The sequence below is a fragment of the Vulpes lagopus genome, chromosome 12 (genome assembly GCF_018345385.1).
Source record: "Vulpes lagopus strain Blue_001 chromosome 12, ASM1834538v1, whole genome shotgun sequence".
NCBI lineage: Eukaryota > Metazoa > Chordata > Mammalia > Carnivora > Canidae > Vulpes > Vulpes lagopus.
In genome coordinates, this window is record NC_054835.1 from 37,684,773 (window position 1) to 37,709,143 (window position 24,371).

Sequence of the window (24,371 nt, forward strand, 5' to 3'; positions counted from 1 at the left end):
CATGTCCCCAGCAAATGCCATTCCTTATCCTGAGCCAGCACCAGCATTTGTGGGAGCCTTGGCTATCCAGATTCCAGTTCTCCCTTTGAGCTGTACTTTTCCACCTCCAGAGGCTGGGCTGTTCTCCATTTGGTTCCGCTCCATTGAGCTGCTCTAATTTTTCCCTCTTGCACCTAGGCATTTGTTGCCAAGCTCCAGTTTTGAAGAACCAAATGAAGCTACTGTGGAAGAGGGAGCAAGGAGAAAGGAGGGAGTTGGAAGGGCTGAGATCCTCCGTGCAAAGACTTTGGTTCCCCTGCAGCCCTGGGGCTTGGGAGAAGCACACAACCACACTCTCTGAGCGGGGGCTTCACCTCTTCACCTCCAGCCCCTGTGGTATCCTGGAACTGGACAAGCTCCTTGAAACACTGGAAGAAGTCTCAACACTGTTCCTTTTTTAGAAGTTTTGTTTTGGATATTTGCATTTCTCAGTATGGAAAACTTCCTTTAAAGGCAGCTGGGGTTTGTGCCCATTGGACTGGAAGTGGTGCCAAGGGTGAGCCAGGTCTGAGGGAGGGAAGGGGAGGGATTGCCAGTGACGGTCATTCAGCTGGTGCCAAAGGCAGAGTGCAAGTGTTCACCATTGACCTTGAAGAAGGGAAGAGAAAGAGTCAGAAGCACATATCAAGTTGGGAGTTTCTAAGGGATGAGGATCTGCTTCTCTTTAAGCATGAGTTGCTTCAGTAGGAGCAGGAAAGAAGAGAGGGTGAGTAGTCTGGACAAGAAGATTGCTGGACAAAGACTGGCAAAGGGCCTCTGCTGGGGAAAGTAGTGACTCCTCACATCCTTTCCTTTTAAGGTTTAGGAACCTGATTTCAGAATCGCCTCTCATAGAAGCCGTGTTCGTTTTGTCTTCCTGAATTCCTGAATTCTGTGACCTCAAGTCAGTCCCATTCTTCTTCCACCCTCCACCCTGCCCCCTTAGATAACTGTACATTTCACTCTGATCATGGTAACATCATTCCTATTGCTTCTGCCAGCTGTCAAGGCAATCGATTTTTTCATCACCTGAGCACTTGAGAGCCCTAATCATGAGCTGCTAAAGTTAATGGAGCATGCTTCCAGATTCTTAATGGCAGACTGTACCCATGACTTAGGAGTCAGTGTTACTTACCTCCATATGTCTGTCAGCTAGTGAGAGGGAATATGGAGGATGGTGAGAAACGAAGCTATTGTGATAGTGCTCTTCTGAGGAGAAGCTCTCCTGTGTCTCAGCCTTAATGGAATGTCTTTGGATCAGTGAGGAGGAGAGTACTGCATCTCATGTGTTTAGGTTTATCACTGTTGTCCCACTTCTGGGACAGGAGGTAGCAAGGGCTTTTTTATTTTCCTATGTTTTTTCTCTAGCAACTCATGCATTTTCCTGAGTCAGATTCCATTTGCCCCCTGTTTGTTGGAAAGTCTGTCAAATGCTGATGTGGGAGTTGCCCACCTTCCAGGTGGAAGTGGAGGAGGAGGGAGGTGCTTTCCAGTGCTCTTTGAGTTTTTCTGAAGTGAGCCATTGTCAAGTCATGTAATATTATGAGTTTGCTTTTCTGCAGAGTTACTCTTGGGAGAGGTTTGCTGTTAAGATGTGAAAATTGAGCTGTTTGGGTCTTTATTGCTCTTTTGTAGTAAATGTTCCATTAGACTGCCTCTCTTGGTTCCCCTGTGCTTATATCTGCCTCTTCTCATGAGATAAATAATATCTTCAGGTTTGTGGTTTCCTGATGGTTTGGGATGAGGTCCCAGTGTCTTGGTAATTTAAAAGACTGCCTCATCTGGAAGCATTGGCCTTCTGCCTTATGTCTTGCATGGAATGACCAGTCCTCCTGCTTGTAGCAGAGCAGGAAAGAAACTTGCATTATTAGCTGCCTGTAAAGATGTGGCCCACAAAATGAGCTTTGTAGCATAAACACAGCCCACCTCTGATTTGTCATGAAGTACCTCTTCTTTCCTTGGATTCCATGGTAGTATTACCAACCAGTGAAAATAGTGATCCCAGAAATTGGCTTACCCCGTGAGTCTTGCCTCTTGAGAGTGCAGATTAACTTGCCATCATGCAGAAAGTGCCACCCAGCTCTAGAGCCTATAGTCTGCAATCCATAGGGATCCTTGAGTGGCTCATGTGCAGCTATTTGGGTTTGGGGGCTTTTTTTTTTTCCACCCATAATTTTGAAATTCTTTTCAACTGTGTTTTAATGTGTTTGCCTGATTCTGGGCTAGATACTATGGAAAACACAAGAGGGGAAAGACATGATGTCTGGCTTAAGGGAGCTTTTAGGTGACTGCTACACATGAAGCAATGGGAGAATGACTCTGTGCAGTACAAAAAATCAAGGGCTCTCTTTAAAGAAATTGAGATGGGTAAGATCAGAGTAGATCAGATAGTCTGGGAGAGCTCTGTGGCTGTGAGGCTTTGGGTCCTAGGCAAAGGTAGGACAGTGAGATGAGAAACACATGAACAAAATCATGGAAGCAGAAATCTGAGGAATGTGTTGAACAGGACACAGCACCAGGTTAGAGCAGCAGTGTCAGTTACTCTTCAGTGCCGTGGTTTAGACGGAAACTTTCTAGTCATCAAGCAAGTGTGAGTGCTGAGGGCTTGTGATGGTGAAGTGGAACCCAAAGCCAGAAGTCAGCTGGTTCCCGCCCATGGGCAGGGACCTCACTGCCCTCAGCACAGTCTGGGGAGGGAGGCAGAGCCATTGTACCCCTAGTGGTACCAAGGCTTTCCACTGGGGAATTCTACAGTCAGATCCAGAACCAAACCAGCTGAGGAGGCATGCCCCAACCTCACCAGCATCCTTCTTTCTCCTCCTGGGAAAGGGTAATGTGTCCCCATGTCCATGATTCGTCTGTATGCTAGTCATGGCCCAGGCTATAGCCTAGTTCTTCCTCAGTAGAGTGGGATGCAGGACAGAGTTTCACAAGATGACAGGCTCCATCGGGAGATGAGGGGGAGGAAGAGGCGGGAGTGGGGCAGAGAGCAGAGAGAACAGCACATCCCCTTCATCTCTCCAGGCTGGGCCCAGTCCTCCTTTGCCAGTTCTGTGTTGGGCTAATTGAAATGCAGTCCACAGAGGGAACTCATTATTCCTTTTTTGGTTGTTGTATTTTAAAGTCACAAACTAGAAAAGGTTCTCACCTCCAGGGACCCATCACTGATTTCAAAGTTGTTAATGGGTCCTTATCTGTGTGACCCTTACTTGTTAGTGATTTATCTACTGTAACCTTCCTCAGGACAAGTGTGAGCCGCTGTGAGCCAAGTGACAACTACTGCTACAATCTGCTGTTACTTGAAATTCGGGTGCTGTGGCAGGAGCACAGAGTAAGGAGGGTGGGGCTTTGCTAGGAGGACTAGGTAAGTGGGCAGTAACTGGGAGTTCAGGACCATTAGTGATGGCCTGGGCCAGGTGGCTAGCCTGTGCCTAGATCTAGTGAAGGGGAGCTGCCCCCCGTAGCATGAAGGCTTCTGAGAGGGGAGCTCATCATCATGGTTTCTACTCCTCCTTTCCTTCCTTTCACCTGGTGATGGTGTTGGCCCTCACTGAGGCTGGGAATGATGCAGAGGAGGCTGCAAGCACCCCTACAGGGTACATCCAGGAAGAACTGGGGAGCAAGAAATGTGCTGAGTGCTTGCACATCCAGGCGTGAGAGCCTAGAAATAGAGCTGGGTGCCCTGGGGTACCTATCTTTTCAGCCCTCACCCTAGGCCCCCAGAAGAGCAAGGCTGCTTAAAGCCCTTGGGTCCCAGCAGGAAATGGAGATAGTAGAGACTTTTCCCTTGGGTTAGACAGTTCCCCGCCCTGCTGCCTCGCCCTTGGCTTTGAGCCCTGAAAATGGAGGACTAGGCACTGGGATATAGTGGGAAGTCTGAAAGTGTGTTTATGTGTGTGTGTGTGTGCGTGCGCGCGTGCCTGGGTGTGTCTGGGTGTCCATGCATGTCTACATTTGCAGAAGTCTTGCCACCAGTTGGAGTGTTGAAAGCATCTCCACTGTGGGGAGACCTGCCATTTGTTTTCCCCTTTTAAGAGAATGACATGCCCCCTGTCCCTAAGGGAGGAGCTTTTGAGTTAGACATTTTCCCTATGGGAATCCTCTTGGTTTGGTTTGTGGGGGGGTGGGGGGTGGCTAAGTGATTTTTATCTCTAATTGTCAACACAGCTGTTCTTACACTGAATTTGTGCTATTGCATACATGTAGCCATCTTTCTTTTCACTGCAGCAGTGTTTATCAGTAGTTCAAAATGATTTATTTGCTCCTGGGGAGTAAAATCTTTTTTATTAAAAAAAAAAAAAAAAAAAAAGCGAAGCGTGGCTCCCTCCACCCATGATAGCTATAGGGTTAGTGGGCTTCAAAGCTCAAGAAGGCAAAGTCGAGTCTGCCAGTCCCCGTGACTTATCCTGTTTTGACCTTGGAGCCTTCATGCTCAGCACAAAAGGACAGGAGGCCTTGAGAAGATGGGAGAGCAAAGCCTTGGGAGGAGTGAGGTGGGGTGTGGACCATAGCGATGAAAGCACTGGGGACTCAGGTGCTACAGGTAGAAAAACAGTAAAGAATTGTATTTAAAATATTGATTCTCTAATCTGCCAGGGAAAGACCTTTCTCTACATCCAGATTCCATACTGTCTTTGTCCTTTTCATCGCTTCTCGACCTTCCTGGTAGGTGCCGGCCCACTGTCCTCCTGTTTCCCATCCTGTCCTCTGCACCCCTTCCCCGTCCCCTCCCACTCCCATCTACCTCTGGGAAGCGGGTCCTGCATGTGGAGTCTGTGACTTGCCTTCGTGCTCATCTCATCTCCGTTAGAGGGTACCTGGGACTACTCCCTCCTTCCCTCCTTCCGAAGTGCCCAGAGGCATGACTGGGCAGGTCAAAAGCAGCCAGCCCAGGGGGGAAGGCATGAGTGTCTGGTTGCAGCTGGACTGCAATCTTTGCTCCTGGAGAGAGAGTGTGAAGAAAACTTAGGACACTCTTGATCAGAACCCAGGAAATCACACACTGCTCCGCCCAGCTCAGATGGGGCGGGCAGGCTGGCTGCTCCATCCCTGGTGCTCCCTTGAACAGGGACCTGCCTCCCACTGTTAGGCCCAGAACCTTTCCCAAGGGACAAGCATTATCCAGGCACCGCTCTGTGGGCAGGCCGGCCATTGGAATGCCCAAACTGGTGCTGCCTGTGGCACAGCCACTGCTGTACATTTTTTGGTTGTTTTTAAGAAACTCAATGAAGAGGGGTGTCATTCTGGGCTCAGAGTGGTTGCCATTTCTTCACCAGAAGGGGAGCCACACCCCCTGCAACCACCTCTGTCCTTGTTTGCCACCCTGCCCTCCTCCAAGCCAAAGCGTGGCCTGGCTTTTGTCTTCCTGTTTAGTTTTCCTCCTCACCTTCCCCTTTTTGTGCTTAATTTATTAAAATAGTTGCTGTATAATTTATTTTCATAAACTATAAAAAATTACTAAATGGTTAAAATAGACTTGCAGGCCAATGTTAAATGGGGTGGGAGGGTCTGTGGGTGGGTGGGGAAAGGAAAAGATGTTTTGATATAAACAAAACAAATGCACTTTGGGTGTGTTTTGGTATTTTTCTGGGGATAGACGGGTGGGTGTTGGGATGTCCCTGTAGATTAGTTCCAGAACGGGGTGTTTGTATATACTGTATTAATAGGCATGTTCGACTCTTATAAAGGGACGTTAGTAGCTGCTGCAGGTCCTGTTTGGAAACCCCATGTACAACTCCCAGTTTTTTGTAAGTGTCAGTGCGGGAGACATTTGACTCTTGTGTTTGTATCTCCTTTTTATGATTGCTGTACTGACCCATGTCTTTTTGGGGAAGGGTGAAAAGAGATTTGAAATAAAAATGTTTAGAAATTACTTCATGTGATTTGGGTTCGTGTTTGTCAATCCTTCCATCTCCTGTGACTCCTCGCACCACCACCAGCCCTATAAAGTCACATGACCCACCCCTGGTGACTGGGCCATCTCCATGCTGTCCACCGAGCTGGACACATCCAGAACTGGTCTTGTCAGAATTAGAGATGTTGGAAGTTCCCCAGGCCAAGGCCATTGCTCGAAGCTGCTTTCTCCTTCCCCAGCAGGTTCAGGAGAATTCCAGTGTGTGACCTTTTGGTTGGTGAGCAGTGGTGTGGGACTGTGGCTAGGGAGAGTATACATGTCACCCCAGCCAGCGGTCAGTCCCCGTGTTTCCCTAGGATGGCAGATGAGGTTTCTGTAAGTTTAACCTGCATCCCCTCCTGCCTTGCCAGCCCAGTGCCTCTGGAGAGAAAGGGAACAGAATAGTTCTCCAATTGGCAACCGTGTGTACTCCGAGCCACTGGAACCTCCCCTCTTCACTTTGCCACCTAATCCCTCTCCAAGTCCCCCACTTCAGGGGCCATGGTACCACGTTGGCACATTGGGGGGAATTTCCTACAAATCCCCTGCATCCTCAGAGCAGGAAGCATACTGCATGAGCTAAAACCCAGTTGGGGGCAGTTGCGTTTTCACAGGACAGGACTGGTAAGAAGTGCCTCCCGGGGCCGAGGAGTCTGAGAATCCCCACCTGCCCCAGTCAGCTCATCCTCCAGCCACTGGTCTGAGTGAGGATGAGATGGTGTATCAATTCTGATAGCCCTTCTATGACAGCGAGAACTCCTAACTGAAGTTTTCTCCGTTTTGATAAGGAAAGGTGTGCCAAGCAATGAAGGGCAAACAACACTACAAGGGAAGATGCTTAACTCAGAGCGAGCAATTCAGATGCCCTAATGGCCACCATTTGCACGCAGTTGTCATTGGAAAGGACTCTGCTCACACCAGCAGGCAAGAGCGTTGGTGTGCATTTCTTCGAAGTAGAGGTGCAGGTTTTCGCCATTTCAGACCAGCATTGTTGTTCGTGATGACTTCATAGTCGTGATGACTTGTCAGGTTTGTTAGGAAAGGTAGGTGCTGGAGCCTCTGACTTGAGTGATAAAGCCCATAGAAGGAGAGGCAATCTTTTGGTAACAGCCCCAAATAAATAAAACGGGCACCTGCCATCATCTTCACCCCCTACACCTGACACCACAGCTGTCACCCCCTGTGTTCCTTGGCCATTTAATTGTGCCTGGCTGTGCACCTGCCTGACCAGAATTTCATTGCAAGCTTGCAGCAGGTGGTGCTGGTGCAAGAGAGCGGCCCCCCCACCCTTCCCATCCTTCTAGCATGTGTGTCCCCAAGGATGAGGATGAGGGCGAGCTGAGAAAACGGATTTTTCCGTCTGTCTTGGTTCCCTCCAGCCTCTCGTAGTGTGAGCATCTTGTATATAAGGACTCAAGTGCCTGCTTGTGTGGTGTGGATTCTGGAGAATCAGAATCCTCTGATTCCTCTGGCGCTCAGCCAAAGGCACAGGCATTGACTCCAGCTCTGAAGAGGCATTAGTGGAGTTAGGCTGACCTCTCAGCGGAGTCCCTTCCAAGATTTCCAACGATGCGCTGATTTAAGATGCGACTTCATCGTGCCTCTGGCCTCTGTTGCCATGTCCTAATTTAGACATTCCTCTCCTCACCTGGACAATTCCAGCAACTTCCCAGCTACTCTTTCTGCTTTCTGGATCCCCTCTCCAGTCCTTCTAAAAAGTTCTTCAGAAGAAAAAACACGCTCTGGTCACTGCCCTAGTCAAAAATCATGGATGACTCATCCTGGAGAAGAAAATTTTAACTCCTCCACTTGCCATTCAAGGCTGTTTCTCCTTCCCTTGCCACATAGGCTGCACTCCGGTCATGATACATGCTGTGTCCCCAGAGGATGGCATCCCTTCTCTTGCCTCCCTCACGCTGGAGGACCCTTACCTGTCACTCTTTTCATCTGGAAACTTGTCCCTCAAGGGTTCACTCTGGGGTCAGCACTGGAATTTCCACCAGCTGCTTGTGGCCAAACAAATGCTCCTTCTGTTACTTGTCCACACGTCTGCCTGCTTGCCTGTCATGCCCATTATGACCTCTGGTCTGGGAGGGACGGAGCCTGTGTCCCGCTCAGTGCTCTCCCTGCCCCCAGGGCTGGCACGGTCAGTACCTGTGCCAAGGTGGTGGTTGAGGAAAGGTGACATCAGCCCCTTTCCCAGTCAGCTAGCCTTGAACCTGGAGTTCCCCTTTTACACACACAACGACTTGATTGTATGGTGGTAGGAGCTCTTAACTACTAAATGTCAGTCGTCTTCAGAATTTTCTCAAGGGATGGGAGTTTTTTTGGTGGTTGAAGTAAGAGTGTGAACTATGTGACATGACTGTAACTCCCAGATCTCCCAAAGGTGGGGTGTGGACCGCTTCCTCCTGGTGTCAGAGCCCCAGAGCTGCCCTTTGGTGGAAGATGCTCCCCACATAGGGTCAGCAGGCTTTGTTCAGGGGCCAGAGGTTGTACTGAACCACCCACTGCCCCCTGCTGAATTCTCCCCCAAAAGAAAGTCTGCATTTATTTTTTTTTTTTATTTTATTTTTTTAAAAGATTTTTTATTTATTTATTCACGAGAGACACAGAGAGATAGAGGCAGAGACACAGGCAGAGGAAGAAGCAGGCCCCATGCAGGGAGCCTGACGTGGGACTCGATCCCGGGTCTCCAGAATCACACCTTGGGCTGAAGGCAGCACTAAACCACTGAGCCACTGGGGCTACCCCTGCATTTATTTTTTTAAAGAAGATTTTATTTATCTGACAGAGCAAGAGAGCAAAAGCAAGGGGAGCAGCAGAGGGAGAAGGAGAGGCTGAGCAGGGAACTGAATGTGGGACTTGATCCCTGGACCCTGAGATCATGACCTGAGCCTAAGGCAGAGTCCCCAGGTGCCCTGAAAGTTTACATTTAAAGAGCTCAGCTCAGGTGCCCTTCTTCACATCCTGGGCCTCTGGTCTTATCCCATGTAGTATCATGGCCTGGCTTTCCCTGCTCACTTCTGAAAAGTTGGTTTTATTTCTGGGCCTTTATTCTGTAAATCCAGGGGGTGATGAGATAGGTGGAGAATAGGAGAGGCTAGCTAGCTTTATACTGGGAGGTAAATGTATGTGTGGGCAGGTCACAGCTGAGCTTGGGAGAAGTTTGGAAGGTTTGAAATGGGACTGGACAGTCTGGCAGCAGTCAGCTGGTGTGGAAGATAGGTAGAGTTAAAGAAAACCTCAAGAGGGGCACCTGGGTGGTTCAGTAGAGTAAGTGTCTGGTCTTTGGCTCCAGTTGTGATACCAGGGTCCTGGGATTGAGCCCCACATCTGGCTCCCTGCTCAGCAGGGAGTCTGCTTCTCCTCCCTCAGCCCCTACCACCCCCTGTCACTCGAACTCGCTCACTCTGTGTCAAATAAATAAAATATTTTTTAAATTTCATTTATTTATTCATGAGAGATACAGAGAGAGAGAGAGAGAGAGAGAGAGAGAGGCAGAGGGAGAAGCAGGCTCCATGGAGGGAGCCTGATGTGGGACTTGAGCCCAAGGTCTCCAGGACCACGACCTGGGCCGAAGGCGGCACTAAACCGCTGAGCCACCCTGGCTGCCCAATAAAATATTTTTTTTTATAAAAAAAAACTTCAAGAAGTTTCTCTGGATGTTGGGTGTCATCTCCTGGAGCCCCTTCCCTGCAGCTGCCATCCTTCCGCATGCCCTGGTGCCAGCGAAGAAAAGGGCAATAGGCAAACATATCCTTGTTTGGGGCTGTTTCTCTGAATGGACACCATACGAAGAAATAAGTATAGGCCCAGCTTTAGATATGAACTCATGGCTTGTGGACAGTGGGTTCTGTGTCTTGTTCATCTTCTGCTCTGTCCTCCACCTCCACAACCTAGGGCTGTGCCAGCACACCAACAGACGTACCCTGCATGTTTGCTGAAAACAAGGGATGGGTCAAAGAGCCAGGCTGGAAGTGGAGGTGGAGGGCGCCTGGGGGGCTCAGTGGGTGAGCATCTGCCTTCCTCTCAGGTTGTGATCCTGGGATCTTGGGATGGAGTTCCACATCAGACTCCTGGCAAGGAGCCTGCTTCTCCCTCTGCCTATGTTTCTGCCTCTCTCTGTGTGTGTCTCTCATGAATAAATAAATAAAACCTTCTTTAAAAAAGGAGGAGGAGGAGGAGGAGTAGAGGTGGTAGCAGGGGAAGATCCCCTGGGCTAGAATCACCTTTGGTCCTGAATTGGGGAACATGGGCAAGGGGAGAAGCCAGGATGTCTTGTGGAGTCTATAGAAGAGGCATCAGGGTAGCGTGCAGTGGTTCTCAGCCAGAGCAAGGGTTTGTGAGCCTAAATCACTCAGGCAACCTTTAAAAATAAAAAGATATATTTATTTATTTTAGAGGGGGAGAGAGAGTGAGCAAGCAGAAAGGAGGGGCTGAAGGGGAGAGAGAGCGAGAGAGTCCCAAGCTGACTCCAAGCTAAGCACGGAGCCCAGTGTGGGGCTCAGTTTCATGACCCTGAACTAAAACCAAGAGTAGGGATCCCTGGATGGCGCAGCGGTTTGGCGCCTGCCTTTGGCCCAGGGCGCGATCCTGGAGACCCGGGATCGAGTCCCACGTCGGGCTCCCGGTGCATGGAGCCTGCTTCTCCCTCTGCCTGTGTCTCTGCCTCTCTCTCTTTCTCTCTGTATGACTATCATAAATAAATAAAAAATTGAAAAAAAATAAAAAAAATAAAACCAAGAGTAGGTTGCTTAAGGGACTGAGCCACCCAGGCGCCCCAGGCAAACCTTTACAGTTCACATTCACCCTGAGACTAAGACACCCTCCTAGAATCTCGAGGGGTCAAGTATGGGGGGCAGGGCTTGGTAAGAATGGTGGATGAAAGGTCTCAAGGGCATCTTGAGGCTCCTTTGTCTCCTCAGCACACCTACACCCACTCGTTGCCACTCTCCGAGGGGCCCTGCCCAGTATTTGTAGACCTGGTCTGAACGTAGGGTCCATGACTAGCTAGTCATGTGATCTTGGACAGTCTACTTATGCTCTCTTGGTCTGTCTCCCCTTGAAAAGAAAGAGAGTATTTTTACTTACCTCCTGAGTGAGTAAATGACATAATGCATGTAAAACGCTTGGTACTTCTTCAGCACTCAGTCAATAGCCACAGGCACTAATTATTATCATTATTAGTGGCATTTCAAAGAGAAGAACTGGGAGCTTTTTGCCTTCTCTAAAGCAGAAAGAAAAATGAAGACTTCAGGGCTGTCACCAATGGCTGCAGTGAGGGGTGGGCTGGAGGGGGCGGTGGGGGAGGTTGCGGGAGGATCGGACTGGGAGGGGGGAGGCAGGGGCAGCCGGTGGTGGGAACAGGTGGAACCGGGAGAGTTGGTGAGCTTTTCCTGCCACCTAGCGGCTCCTTCGGGCTATGCCACCCAGCTGTCCCCTCCGGTCTGGCTGGGCAGAAGTGGGCGAGGCTGGGTTTAAAATTCTGCAGCGTCTCCAGTCCTCTTCTGCTGTCCCCACTCGATGCCCAGCCCCACGACACTCTGCCCAGAGACACATCCTCCACACCGTGCTGGCGAGTGGAACCAGACTCCCTCCAAGTGGAAGGAGAGGGCGAAGGCTTTGTTCTCTTGACTCCCAGGCAGAAGGGGGAGCAGGGGGCAGGGAGCCCTGGAGCTGGCAGAGACCACCCCCCGGCCCCACGCTGCCCCCCTGGCTGGATGACTGCCCCAGGGGAACGCCGGGCCTCCTGGACCCATCTCTGTATCTGCCTTGGGTTTTGTTGAATTCTATAAATATGTGTGCAGAGCCTGGGTCAGGGTTCTCCCGAGCTTTCCCATCCCACCTTCTCCGGAGAATTTCGCCTTTGTCTCCCAGATGAGAGGAAGGGGACAGAGAGCTGCGGCCGAGCACACCCCAGCCCTCACGTGAAGGGCCCGCTGGGGGCCCTGGGAGCCAGCTCCGCCTCTGGGGCTCGTCATCTCCCTCCCCTGTGGGAGGTGCCAGCCCCTCGGAGGAGGCTGCCTGGAATGATGTCCTACTTGCATCATGTCTGGCTCCTGCTTCAAAGGCAGCTGTGCCTGTGTGGTGAGGGGCCTGAGCCCCTTGGGTGAGGGGCTCCAGGAGGAGGCTGGGGCTCCAGGGCCAGGCTTTCACAGGCTCCCTGCATCTGTCCTCCCCACCCTTGACGCCCACTTTTCCCTCTCAGGGCCTGCTGAGAGCCTCAGCTGCAACCAGGCCAGAATTGCATCATTCTTGGCTTTGTTCACAGAGCAGCAGGTGGAGGAGTGGGCTCCCCCCGACGCGGTCCATGCCCCCCCTTCCCGCTCATCTTCCACTCCCTCCTGGGTAACCGTCCTCCTTCCTCCTTTCCCAGGCTCATGGCACCCCCACCCCGGGAGTCAGTCGGGAGTTCTCTGCCCTACCCGGCTCTCAGATCCTTTCCCACCCTCTCCCTGCTCCCTGGGGAGCCCCTGAGGCTCTGAGGTGAATTGAAGGAAGCTGGTGGGGGGTGTAGGGGGGGATGCAGAAATAAGCACCAGGCTGGAAACTGCCCTCATTATTTCTGCTCCCCATCCAGTGGGAGGCAGATGCCACCCTCAAAAGAAACACCTGGTTGTAGCCAGGGTATGGTCTCCCAGAATTTGGGACCAGGGTTAGAAACTGTCACCTGATAAACTAAACCTAATAAATAATCAACATAAAATGAATTAACTCAGCTCTTTGTAGAAAGTACTTAACTTTTATTGATGGTTTATGTGTCTGTCAGTGCACCAAGAATGTTATACTCACATCCCAATCTTTCATCAACCCGCCAAGGGGTAGTAGTATCACTCCTGGCTTATGGATGAGGAAGCTAGGAAGCTTCTCAAAGATGGCTGGAAATTTCGGTGCTGGCCAGACTGGGACTTCTTTTCCTCCCTGAAGGGAGGTTTTTGCCCAAGATAATTAAGAGACAAGACTACTGTCCTCGTATGAAGGAGAGTCAATAAGGTATATGTCAAATGACCTGGACTGGGCTCTGTCTCCACCCCCCCTACCACTGCCCCTCTGAGGTAATGCTGTGGCTCAAGATTCTGGCCTATGTCGAGTGGAGCAATAGGAAATAAAGAGCTGGAGCTTGTAGAGGATCCAGGCTGCCAGGGAAGAGGACTGCGGGGCTGCACACATGGATCTTGCAGTCCTTCACAGGGACTCTCAGGGGTGTGTTGATAAAATAGCTTCAGGGTTTATCAATCTAGCCATTGTGACTTTGGCTAGTAGGAGTCTATTTGTTAGAGCCAGATCAGCATCTTTGGGGACAGACAGTTCTCAACCTTGCAAAGCCCAACCCCAGACTTTAGGTCTAGCCAAGCAGCAGCTGTTCCAGAAGCTCATCGTGGGTGGCTGCTGCCACTACAGCCACCTCCTCCTTCTTGTTGTCACTTCCCAGTGGCTGCTTCATCCCTGAAGGAAAATCAGAGGGAAACAAATGCGAAGAATGGAGCCTGCCTTCACAGCCCAGGGCCAGCTCCACCACGGCCTGGGAGAGGCTGGGTCAGGGTCTGGGGGACATGCTTGCTGGCTAGCACTCCTCTCAGTCTCGGGTCTCTTTCTCTTCAGACCCCGACAGACTCTGAAGAGACAAAGAGTTCCTTTGACCCCATAGCCCTGCCCTGTGACCCCACCCAAATCTGTCCCTCCCCTCCCCAGGCAGCCAGCAGGGCACTCACTCAACTTGGGTAGCAGACAGGGGCCACGGAGCCACTGGGAGGGGATGGCAGGGAAGCCAAGAGAGGCTGCAGCCAGCTGGGCGGGGAAGACCGGGAGTGCGTGGGGAGTGGCCACCAGACCCCCTGAGAGGATGGGTGGCCCAGGAAGAGGGGCTGCCAGGACTCCTGGCTGCAGTCCCAGGAGCCAAGCAGCAAATGCTCCATAGGGCCACAGGGTGTGAGGACTGGGGGAGTCCAACCTCGGCCCCAAGCCCGGCTGCCCATGAGCTCAGGGCCTCCCCGGCCTGCATTCCTGCCTCCCTCCTCCCAGCATGTCCCCCACACCCAGCCTATAAAGCCCCCTTTGTCTGGGCCAACTGAGGATCTTAACTCGCCCCATCTCAGCTTCCCGCCCTCTGCCCCCTCACCCTCTGGCGCCCAACAAAGAGGCCAGGATGCAGTGAGAAGTGCTGAAACCCTGAACCTTCTTCATACCAGCCTGGGCACTGGCCCAGGGGGTTTGGACAGCCAGCCCCGGCACACCAACACTCCCACCCTGCTGCCCGCCTCAGGGCAGGTTGGTTCCCACCCCTGTCCACTCTGGACTCCACACTCCTGGGCAGCATGCCTGCCTCTCACATGCCTACTCATGTGATATCGCCCTCAGTTTGGCGCTGCCCTGTGAGGGGCAGGACAGAGGGGCAGGGGACCATCAGGAGCCACCTCCGATGGGGGAGGCAGTCTCTTTGCCACCTCTTTGGTCTTTACCGGAGTAGGTGGTCCCACTGCCACAAGTCAGCTACCTGGCTGGCATCTGGGGCATCAGGTGACCCTTCTCCCGCAGTGGGCAAACAGTTGGGCCCCTCCCCCTGCTTGGCATATGCCTAGGGCATAAGCAAACGGTAGGCGACAGGAATCCATCTCTGCTCCCCACACGTGGCCAAGGACCTCAGAACACATTTGAATAGAGGCTGGATCCTGGCAACAGGGAGTGGCACCCCACCATCCCCTGTCCTCACAAGGTCACAGGATCCAGACCCCTGCTCACAGGGTGGGGGCCAGTGCTGTGTCTCCCTGTGTCCCAGCCTCAGTGGGTGTCTCTGACCTGCTCTCAGGTCACCCCTGAGGAGGGGCATCGGCCTGGGAGACAGTGGTCTGGGCGTGGCGGGGGGGCATCTCTGTCACCAAGCTGCTGCGTGACCTGGGGCAAACCTTTCTGTGCCCCCGCCCCCGCCCCCGTGAAATGAGGGGGCGGGGCCCTTCTAACTCCTGTCTCCCCTCGGAGGGTGTCCAAGGAGTGCTGGCAGGGATGAGCCCCTGGGTGGCAGCGGGTGTGCATTACGTGCGAGTGTGCCCGGTGTGCGCGCGCGTGTGTGAGCGCGGCGCCTCCACCCGCGGGTGGGAGGGCAGGGGAGGGGCGGGGCCTGCGCGGCGGGCGGGGCGGGGGGCCAGGCGGCTGACAACCGGCGCTCCTCGCGCTGGGCGGTCGCCGCCGGGTCGCCGCACCGACAGGGCGCATGGAGGGGCCGCCGCCCCCGGCGCCCCCCGGGGCGGGCGCGGCGAGGACTGCGTAGCCGGCAGTAGCATGGAGCAGGTCGGCGGGCGCGGGGCGCGGGTGCGGGCCCGGGAGCGCAGGGCGGGGCGGCCGCGGCGGACCGGGTGGGCGCGCCGCGGGTGGGGGGGCGCCGGGGCCGGGGCGCCGAGCCCCGCGGGAGCTCTGGGGCGGGATGGGCCGGTGTGCCACGGAGCTGAGGGCTGCACACACGCACACGCGCGCACACACGCTGACACGGGGAGGCGCGCACACAGGGCGCGCAGCTGCCGCCCTCCCCGCCCGGGAGAGCGCCCGCGCGGAGAAGCCCCCTCCCCACTCGGTAAGGTCTCGGCCCCGCGGGGACCCTAGGCCTGAGGGGGCTCCCGGCCCTGCGGAATGAGGGAGCGGCAGGAGGCGGGTAGCTCTCCCGTGCCAACTACCGCCGATCCCCTGGTGAGACCTCACGACACAACCGTCTCCCTCCCCCACCTACACTTGGAGGGGCTTCTCCCCGCCAGGCTCCCCTCCTCCCCCAGTTATAGCAGCTGTAGCAGCTGCTGCCACCATTTCATGGCAGTGAAAAGATGGGGTGGGCTGGGCAGCTTCTCCTTATGCCCCCCAAATGCAGACCTGCGGCCCCAGCTGGGCCCTGGGGGCTGTCTTTCCTTTACATAGGCTCCATCAGAAGGGGGCAGGGGGAAAGGCCCCCTCAGGTTGGAGCTCCTCACTCCCTCCAGGGAGCTCAGCAGATAGACAAGGGGGCTGGTCCCCTTAGGTGAGTGAGGGGGGCCCCTATCCTGCTCTAAGAGGAGCAGCAGCCTGGGCAGGAGTCTGGGGGCTTCTCTAGAGATTGTCTTACTCCCTTCACCATCCTGACTTGGTGGGAGGTCTTGGGGTGGGGTCTGGAGTGGTGGGATTTTCTGTTCCTGGGCGTGCCTTTAAAGCGCTGGGCTTATCCACACTCCAGGGCTCTTTGGGGCTGCTCTGCCTAAAGCAGTGGCCTGGAGCCCTGGGCTGTGAGACCCCTCCGGTCCAGACTGAGGCAGGCCCCCCTACCTCTGGCAGAGGGGTTCTTAGTTTGTCTCAGATTGTGATGAGGAGGGTGGAGAGGAGGGGTGGAGGGTTGAGGAGTTGGGAGTTGGGGGTGGGGGGTGGAGATCCTAAGTTCTGGGGAGGCATGAAGTGCTCTGGGCATCTTCCCTGGCCTGGGTGTGATGTTTGGAGCAGAGCTGTGGTCTAGTCTCCAGGCCTGTTTGGCATCTTGGTTGTTAATTTAAATGGCCAGTGGCAGCACCAGGCCTGGCAGGGGGAAGGGGACTTCATTCGTCATTATCTGCTGTTGCTGTCATTACTGACTCTACCCTTAGCTCCACTCTGAGTGCAAACAAGTGGGGATTGGGGGTCAGTACTAAATGCCACTGAATTGTTTACGTTAAGATAGTTAATTTTATGCTGTATGAATTTCACCTCAATTTTTTTAAAAAAGTAGGAGGAGGGCTAGGGACCAACACTATTTTCTGCCTACAGGATCGTAAAGGCATCTCATTGAGAGTGCAGCTAGGACTGAATTGCTCCTAAAAGCTACCCCCCCCCCACCCCCATCAGCCTTCTGGACCTCTTCTAGGGGTCAGCTGTGTTCTCTTTCCCAGAAGAGAGAGCCTGGCTCCCTTGTGCCCTGGCTTTGTGGAGGGGAGGAGAGAGTTGGAAGAGAGTAGGGCATTGGGCTCCTGGCTGCCCCCATCAAAGGGACATAGGGACGTCTTGGATATCTGTCCTTTCTCTGGGCTGCTGTGAGAGCCCTGACAGCTGTGCTGTGTAGTGGCTTTCCAGGTCTTTTCTAGGTGTCCTAGGACACCTCTGCCAAGCAGCAGTCAGCCTGTCTGCTGGACTGAGAGACATGCCCCCCCGCACCCCCCAGATGGGAAACTGATGTTCAGCACAACCAGGGAGGTGCCCAGGAGGATGTTAATGTCTTAAGGCAGCCTCAGTCCTGCTGGCCCTGTGGGTGTCACTGACTTTCTGGATGTGCCAGAAGCATGGTGTATATGGGGTGCTTCTGAAATCAGAGCTTCTTTCACCACACCAGGGGAAGCTCCTATTTTAAGTTTCCCATGTGCTGAGCCCTCTTGTAAAGCAAAGAATCCTTTTATAGTGCAAGAACAGCCCCAATGTGTCTGTGTGGTATGTGTGGATTTTGGCATGTAGGGTTTCTTAAAGGGGAGCATGCCTGGAATCTCTCACAGGGGCTGGAATTGCCAGGTGGGGTGGGTGCCAGGACAGAGGGGCTTGCCCCCTGAGGTCGGTGCCCTGCCCCTCGTTTCTCCCCATCTAACTCTCCTCTCCCTCCCAGGGCTGGCTCAGAGCCAGACAGAGGAGAGGGAGCAGCTGCTGGGGATTTCCAGAGCTTCCAGGGGGAGGTGGGAGCTCCCCTTCCCCTCCTCCTTTACCCTGCCCCTCTCTCTTTCTCTTCCTTCCCTCCATGTTTCCCTCCTCTCCCCTCCTCTCTCTTTTCTTCCTGTCCCCTTGCCCACCTCCCCCCAGAAGGGCAAAATGCAGACAGGGAGGAGAGGGGGCAAGGGAGCTCCTGTGTGCAGAATGCACAGGGGTTCGGTACAGCTAGGCACACTCTGCGGGCCTGTGGCAAAAGCAAGACTCCAGGCCAGTTTCTGGAAGAATTTAAAAGCCCTCACATAGAATCTCAGAATTTAGCATCCTGGAACTGGGAGGAGACTACCTGGCCTAGCTCCTCCCAGAGGGATCCTGCTTCGTGGGGCAACAGTTAGGCATCAGACTTCACCAAGTTACTTAACCTTTCTGAGCTTGTTTCCTCGTTTATACAGTGGGGCCAATAATACTGACCGTATAGTGTTGTCATGGGGAACAAATGAAACAATGTTTGTAAAGAGCTTGGCACACAGTAGGTACTCAACACATTAACACATCTTTGTGATGTGTTAGGTGATGTCATGGTCCTCAGAAGTCATCTGCTAGCCTTATACACACAGTCCAGGCCACCAGGTCCTTAATCACCCAGTGTCCCACAGTTGGGAGCCCGCAGGGTGAGACCCCAGCTCCAGGCCCCTTCCTCTTTCCGAGTCATAACAGACATGGTTCCCCTGAGGGGCTACCAGTGGAGGATGGTAGGACTGGATATCTTTCACTCATCCCCTACCCTGACACCAGGGTTTTACTGGGCGTGGTTTGTTTGCCCGGCTGCCAGCCTGGAGAAGCTGCAGCCTCTTGCTCCCACCCCCAGGCCAGCTGTCCAGAGGTTGCTGGGCTGGGTTCCCAGCTGTCTGGCAGGTTACCAATGCCCTGTGGCTCCAGGCAGGCTAGGGGTCTGTAGCCTCCCTCCCGGAGGGGAGTTCAGATGGGATTCCTCTCCTGTAAGATTCCTGAGGGACCTGGTAGCAGGGAGGAGGGTAGGGACTGGTATCTTCTTGAGTGGACCCTTGCCCCCCCCCACACAACATCAAAGACGCCCAACAAGGTCCACTTTGTGGGATGCCTGGGGTTTCTGCCAGAACTTGGGCCCCATGCCCTCCCCAGCTCTCCATTTCAGACCTCCCTCCTCTGCCACTTGAGAGCCATCAAGGTCTAGGCCATGCACTGCTTCCCAGGGCCCCTACCTTCTGCCCTCATTATGGGAGACCCTTCCTGTGTTCCTTGGTACTCTGCTTGCACCACATGACAGCACCATCCAGGCCATCCTTTGCTGTTTGTTGCTTTCCCTGGAATCTGAACCCCAAGAGGGCAGGCATATCAACAGCCCCCATCACAGCACCTGCCAGTTTGCATGTAATCAACACTTAATAAATCTCTTTTGATTTGAATAAACCAGGCCCACACTTGGTTTAGAGATGAAAATTTACATAAGGATGGGTTGCTTTCAGGGGACAAGCAGAGGACAAGCTGGGGTCTAAAAGCCAGAGGAACAGGAACAGGCCTCTTAGCGATCCCCTCTAGTCCTGCCCTTCCACTGTTCTCCACCAGGGGGTGCTCTTTTCCCTCTGGTGGAAGAGCCCAAGCTGTTGTCCAGGGTCATGGCCACCGGTCCTATAACCCACCTTCCACCTACTGTTTCTCCCTTTCAGCTCCCTGGGTGCTTTGAATCCATTATCAAGTGTGAGCCCCCAGTGGAAGGCAGGCAGAGAAGGCCTTATTGTTCTCATCTTGCAGAGGGTGAAACAGGTTCAGAGAATGTCTTTTTCCTCAAAGACATCCAGTGACCAGGTGAGCAGGATGGGAACCTGAACCCAGGCCTTTGGATTCTTGGGTTCAGTGCTCCTTGATGACACCATAAAACTAGCTGGCTCTTGGGCCAGGCCCGATCCTGGCCTTAGATGGCTCTGATCTGAGGACTTTTCCCTGACCTCCCTCACACTCCTTTCCTTACCCTACCTGGAGTTGGGGAACACAGGTTCTTCCTCTGGAGCCCTAGATTCTGCTGCTTCTTCCTTAGCTCCACTCATCCTTCCCGTGGTTCTCCTGCCCATGTCTCGCCCATAACTCACCTGTGCTGCTAACTTTTTTAACAGGCCCCTTTCCCCTTCTTCACCCCCTTGCTCTTCCTCACTGTATAATCTGGCCTCTGCCTCCACCAATTCCCTGAAAGTATCCTCTCTGCCCAATAGAGCACCACTTCCTCTGGCCACCTGCTTTCTCACAGTCCTCTCTGTCCTCCTCCTGGCCTCTTCCTTTCCCACCTGCCCTCAAAGATGGGTGCTCCTCAGCTCCTGTCTCATATTCAGTCCCCTGTCTGTATTGCCCTTGGAGAGTCTGAACCACACTCCTGGTTCTACTGATGACTTCCAAAGCCATGTCTCCAGTTCAGGCCTCTCTTCCGAGAGACAGACCCACAGTTTAAGCTGTTAATTGCTACTCCCAACTGGCAATACAGCCTATGGGTTACGTGTGTGGACTCTGGAGCCCAAATGCCTGGATTCAAATCCCGGGTGGACTTGGGTAAGATACTCAAAGCTCTCTGGGCCTCAGTTTCCTTATCTATAAAATAAGGATTATATCTATTTTGAAGCTCCTTTGTAAGGCTGAATTGGGAGAATACATATATACATACAAAGGATTTACAGGGTCTGGCATGCCCTTCTCCCTGAAAACACTCCAGATTTTTCCATCTCCTTCCTGCAACACCAGTTGGTCACCAAGTCTGGGGGGCCTCTGATGTTTCTTGGTTCTGCCCATGTGCAGTGTCTTCCCCCACTCCTGCCCCACAGTCCTCATCTCCTCCCTTACTGTGCCACGTCTCCACTTAAATCCCTCCCTCTCCACCCCTCCACCCCCCACCCCCCACCAGGCTAGAATCTAAGTTCCTCGGGCCCAGTCACTCCATCGGCATATCCCCGCCCACATTTCCTTCCTCATCTCTCCATGCTTCCTGCCCACGTATGTACCCTCCTTACCCTCTGCTTGGCTCCAGCCACACCACTAGAGTCTGCTTTCTCCTGCCTCCCTATGATAGTCCTTTTTACTAGAGTGCTTCCCCCCCCATCCCACCCCCACCTCACCCACGAAGCCCTAAAAAGCTCAAAAAGCTCAAGGCCACCTCATTCTGGAAGCCTTCCTCTGCTTCTCTGGACTTCCATTGCTCCCTTTCAGAGATCTCACTCTAGGGTCAGGACGGGTAAGATTAGGACCCCTCAAGGGAAAGAGCTAGCTAGGTCTTATCTCCATATCCCCAGGGGCAACCTCCACTCCCTCATCCCTTTTATATATTAGGATTCTCTCCCCTTTTTTTTTTTTTTTAAGGTTTTATTTATTTATTCATGAGAGACACAGGGAGAGAGGCAGAGACATAGGCAGAGGGAGAAGCAGACTCCATGCAGGAGCCTGGGGACTCCATGCATGGGACACAATCCCAGGTCTCCAGGATCAGGCCCTGGGCTGAAGGGGGTGCTAAACCACTGAGCCACCCGGGCTGCCCTATATTAGGATTCTCAATAAGCATTTGTGAACAGAGGAAGGTACTGGGCTGGGGGAGAAGCTTAGAAAGAGGGGCAGTATAAGGAGGTTTCTCAGTGAGGGACCCCCTCCATCCATGTTGGGGTCTACTTCCAGAACCCCCAGGGAAAGAGTGTGCCAGGAATATAGTGGATTTCAGGGTGGGTGGTGGGACCAGGGAGTGAGACCCAAGGAGCCTGAGGAAAACGATGGGAGGAAGAGGGGCTGGAGAAGATGGATGGGGGAGGGCCAGGACAGGATGGGGTGCAGGTCAAGGTGCAGGAAGAGGTGGGAAGGGCAGCAGGGTGGGGGAAGAGCGCACTTTCTGGGAAGTGGGAGAGGGTGGGGGAGGTTAGCGCAGTGCATTGTGGAGGGAGGAATTCATCTGCTGGCCGGTGTGAGCTCATTTCCTCTCACTGCCTCCCGCAGTGTCTGAGGGCATCAGGCTCTGGAAAAAGTGAGCCAGGGGCACCCCAGCGGCCACCACCCTCTCCCCCTCCCCGACAGCCACATTCAGTCTGGATCCCAGGTGCCACTGCTTCCCCCTTACATAGACAGCCCATTTGTTCTGCAAGGAGAGGACCCCCGCACCAGGGTGGCAGCAAGCCTTGGACCACTGGAGCTACAGGGCAGAGGGAGGTAGAAACAGGAACCTTGTTGAGAACCCAGTGAGACAATATAGGCAGGATGATTGGTTACAGTTAGATAGCAGGAAGGACTTCTCAGAAGTGGACATGCGACCTTGATGAAGAGAGGTGGAGAAGGAAGAGGAATCAAGGAGTGCCCTTCCATCATTCTAAAAGCATCCCTTTCCATGGACTTCTGGGGCACTTAAAAGAAATCAAATAAAACATAAGATTTAAAAACAAGTCACTATGTCCTTCCTCAGGTTCAGAGGAGTTAGGAATAGCATAGTTGGTGTCTGGGCCTCTCTCTCTGCTCCAGGACCCAAGTCTCTTGTCCTGGGGGAACTTGGGACTGGTGATGGTGGTGCAGTAAGCAGGTTTTATGAGGTCTTCTTGCCCCAGAGGGGGTGAGTGATTCCAACTGGTAGAGTCTGCCTTCCACTTTCATTGCCTGCCTTATCCAAATCCTATTCCTATTTATCTGTCGCCTCTGCCTTCTCTTCATAATCTGGGTGAAGGAATACAGGAGCCCTTTAAAACTTCAAGAAGGCGGGACACCTAGGTGGCTCAGTGGGGGACACCTAAGTGGCTCAATGATTGAGCACCTGCCTTTGGCTCAGGGCATAATCCCAGATTCCGGGATGGAGTCCCACATTGGGCTTCCTTGCATGGGGCCTGCTTCTCCCTCTGCCTGTGTCTCTGCCTCTCTCTGTGTGTGTCTCATGAATAAAATAAAATCTTTAAAAAAAAAACTGCAAGAAGGCATGGGAAAGAGGTAAGCATAGGCTGTAGAGAGTGAGAGGGATGTCAGTTAGATGGCAGAAAGAACTTTCTCAGCAGAAATAAAGAACGGAGGGACTATCTCTTCCTGGATCCTCAGGAGATGTCCTGGAAGGGTCCTGCTTGGGGGGAAGGGAATGAGGAACTGGCTCAGGACTCCAGTGACTCTTTGGTCCCAGCTTGAAATGAACCCCTAAAGGAAGGCTGTGGGGAGCTTGTGACTGGGAGGCCTGGGGCCATCTCTGTTCTCACTGCTGTCCAGCACCGAGCAGATCTTTGGGCTGGTCCAGAGGCCTGAGCCCCAGGCTGCTGGCTGGGGGTTTGAAGGGCTTTGGCACCTGCCAGCCTCTTTCTTCCAGCCTCTCTGCCTCTGCCTCCTTGAGGTCCTGGGCTGAGACTTTGCCTGGCAGGGAGGCCCTAGATAGAGGCGCCTGGAGCTCCTGAAAGCTCCCTCCCACCCCCACCCCCATGGGCATCCCTATCTCTGTCCTTGTCTCCATGAGTGTCTGGATGGAAGGCTCCCTAAGCCTCTTGCTGCCTTTCCCTCTCTTCGGTCCTGGGTCTCTTTGTCTCTGACTTTCTCTGCTGCTCTCTACCCTGTCTGGATCTTGTCTCTGCCTCTTTCATGCTTTCCGTGTCTCAGTCTTTGTTCCTGGCTATGTTTCTCTCCGCTTCCCTCCCCCTTCCTCCCTCTTACCCTCTCTCTCCCTGTGCTAGTTCTGGGTTCGGTGCCCTTGGCCTCTTTCCTCGGCGGGCCAGGATCACCATCTATCTGGGCCGGGTCCCGGGAGGCCAGCCCAAGTTGTCTCCCTGAGACCACCTCTGTTCCCCAGGCTGAACTGCCCTCTAGCTCCGCTGCCAGCGCAAACCCCTGCCTGAGCCCCCGTTACCAGTCAGCTGCCCTGGGGAGAGGCGGCGGGTGCGCCCCATCGGGAGCGCACGGGGAGGAGCGAAGGGGCTGGCCCGGTTGGGGGGGCACTCGGCGCCCGGCCCCGCCCCCTCCGGCCCCGCCCCTCCCGGGTCCCTGCCCGCGCCCCCAGCAGTGCCCTGGCCGCAGAGCCGCCGCTGCCGCCCGATGAATGGAGTCGCCTTCTGCCTGGTCGGGATCCCGCCCCGCCCGGAGCCCCGGCCCCCTCAGGTGAGGGCGCTGGGCCAGGGGAGGGGGCGGATCCAGGAGCTGCCGGGGAGCTGGCGGCAGGGCCGGGGTCGCGGCGCCCCCGCTCGGCGGGCACAGCCTGGGGCGCACGGAGCGGGCACCGCGGGCACGGCTGCAGGGAACTTGGGCTGGTGGCGGGCCGGGGAGGGGGCCGCGGCGAGGTGCCCTGGGCAGGGCGGCGGGAAGGAGGAAGGCAGGCAGGGGCCCGGGACGCGCACGGCGCTGCCAGGGCAGAGGGCACGCACCAGGGCGGCGGTGCCAGGCCCCCCGTGGCCGGGCAGCGGGGGCGAGAGGCCCGCGCCTTTTGTCCGGGTTTTTCAGGCGGGGCATCTGCCGCCGTTTCCTCTGCCCGAGTTTTCGTTTTCCGTTGGCGAGGCCCCGACACAGCTGGAGGGAGAGGGAGTGGGGGAGGGGGTTCCCGGAGCGGGATGTCCTTGGCCACTGCGGCCGGACACCCCCCTCCCCGCGCCACACTCGCCCCCTGCCGGGCCGGACCGCAGGCCGAGCTTCAGGGAGCCGGTCTGCCGCCCCACTGGCTCCTGGAGGAAGAGAAACGGGCCCTGGGGACCCTGGGTCCCGAAGGCTCCGCTGTGCTCCCCTCCGCCCCCTCGGGCTGGCTGTGGGTGGGTCTGGGCACGGGGTGCCAGGGGCATTACTCAGCGCTAGGCTGCTTTGCTTGGGTTCTTTCATCTGCCAGCTGCTGAAGCTGGGG

At 54.4% G+C, this 24,371-nt stretch overlaps 2 protein-coding genes across 4 annotated transcripts in view; both read left to right on the forward strand.

Annotated features, from left to right (window-relative positions):
- The window catches only part of SOCS7 (suppressor of cytokine signaling 7), a 32,211-nt gene extending 26,321 nt beyond the window's left edge, over positions 1 to 5,890 (forward strand). For both annotated transcript variants that reach the window (XM_041725894.1, XM_041725895.1), the window contains one exon: positions 178 to 5,890. The gene's annotated coding sequence lies outside the window, so the exon portion shown is untranslated. The remainder of the gene's footprint in view (positions 1 to 177) is intronic.
- A 9,163-nt stretch (positions 5,891 to 15,053) lies between these two features.
- The window catches only part of ARHGAP23 (Rho GTPase activating protein 23), a 79,017-nt gene continuing 69,699 nt past the window's right edge, over positions 15,054 to 24,371 (forward strand). Inside the window, exon 1 of one of the 2 annotated variants that reach the window (XM_041725301.1) lies at positions 15,054 to 15,199. In XM_041725301.1, the coding sequence (XP_041581235.1) occupies positions 15,191 to 15,199 (9 nt within the window). In that variant the 5' untranslated portion in view covers positions 15,054 to 15,190. Of the gene's footprint in view, positions 15,200 to 23,538; positions 23,642 to 24,371 lie in introns of those variants that run through there. The other variant, XM_041725300.1, reaches the window with a different exon arrangement.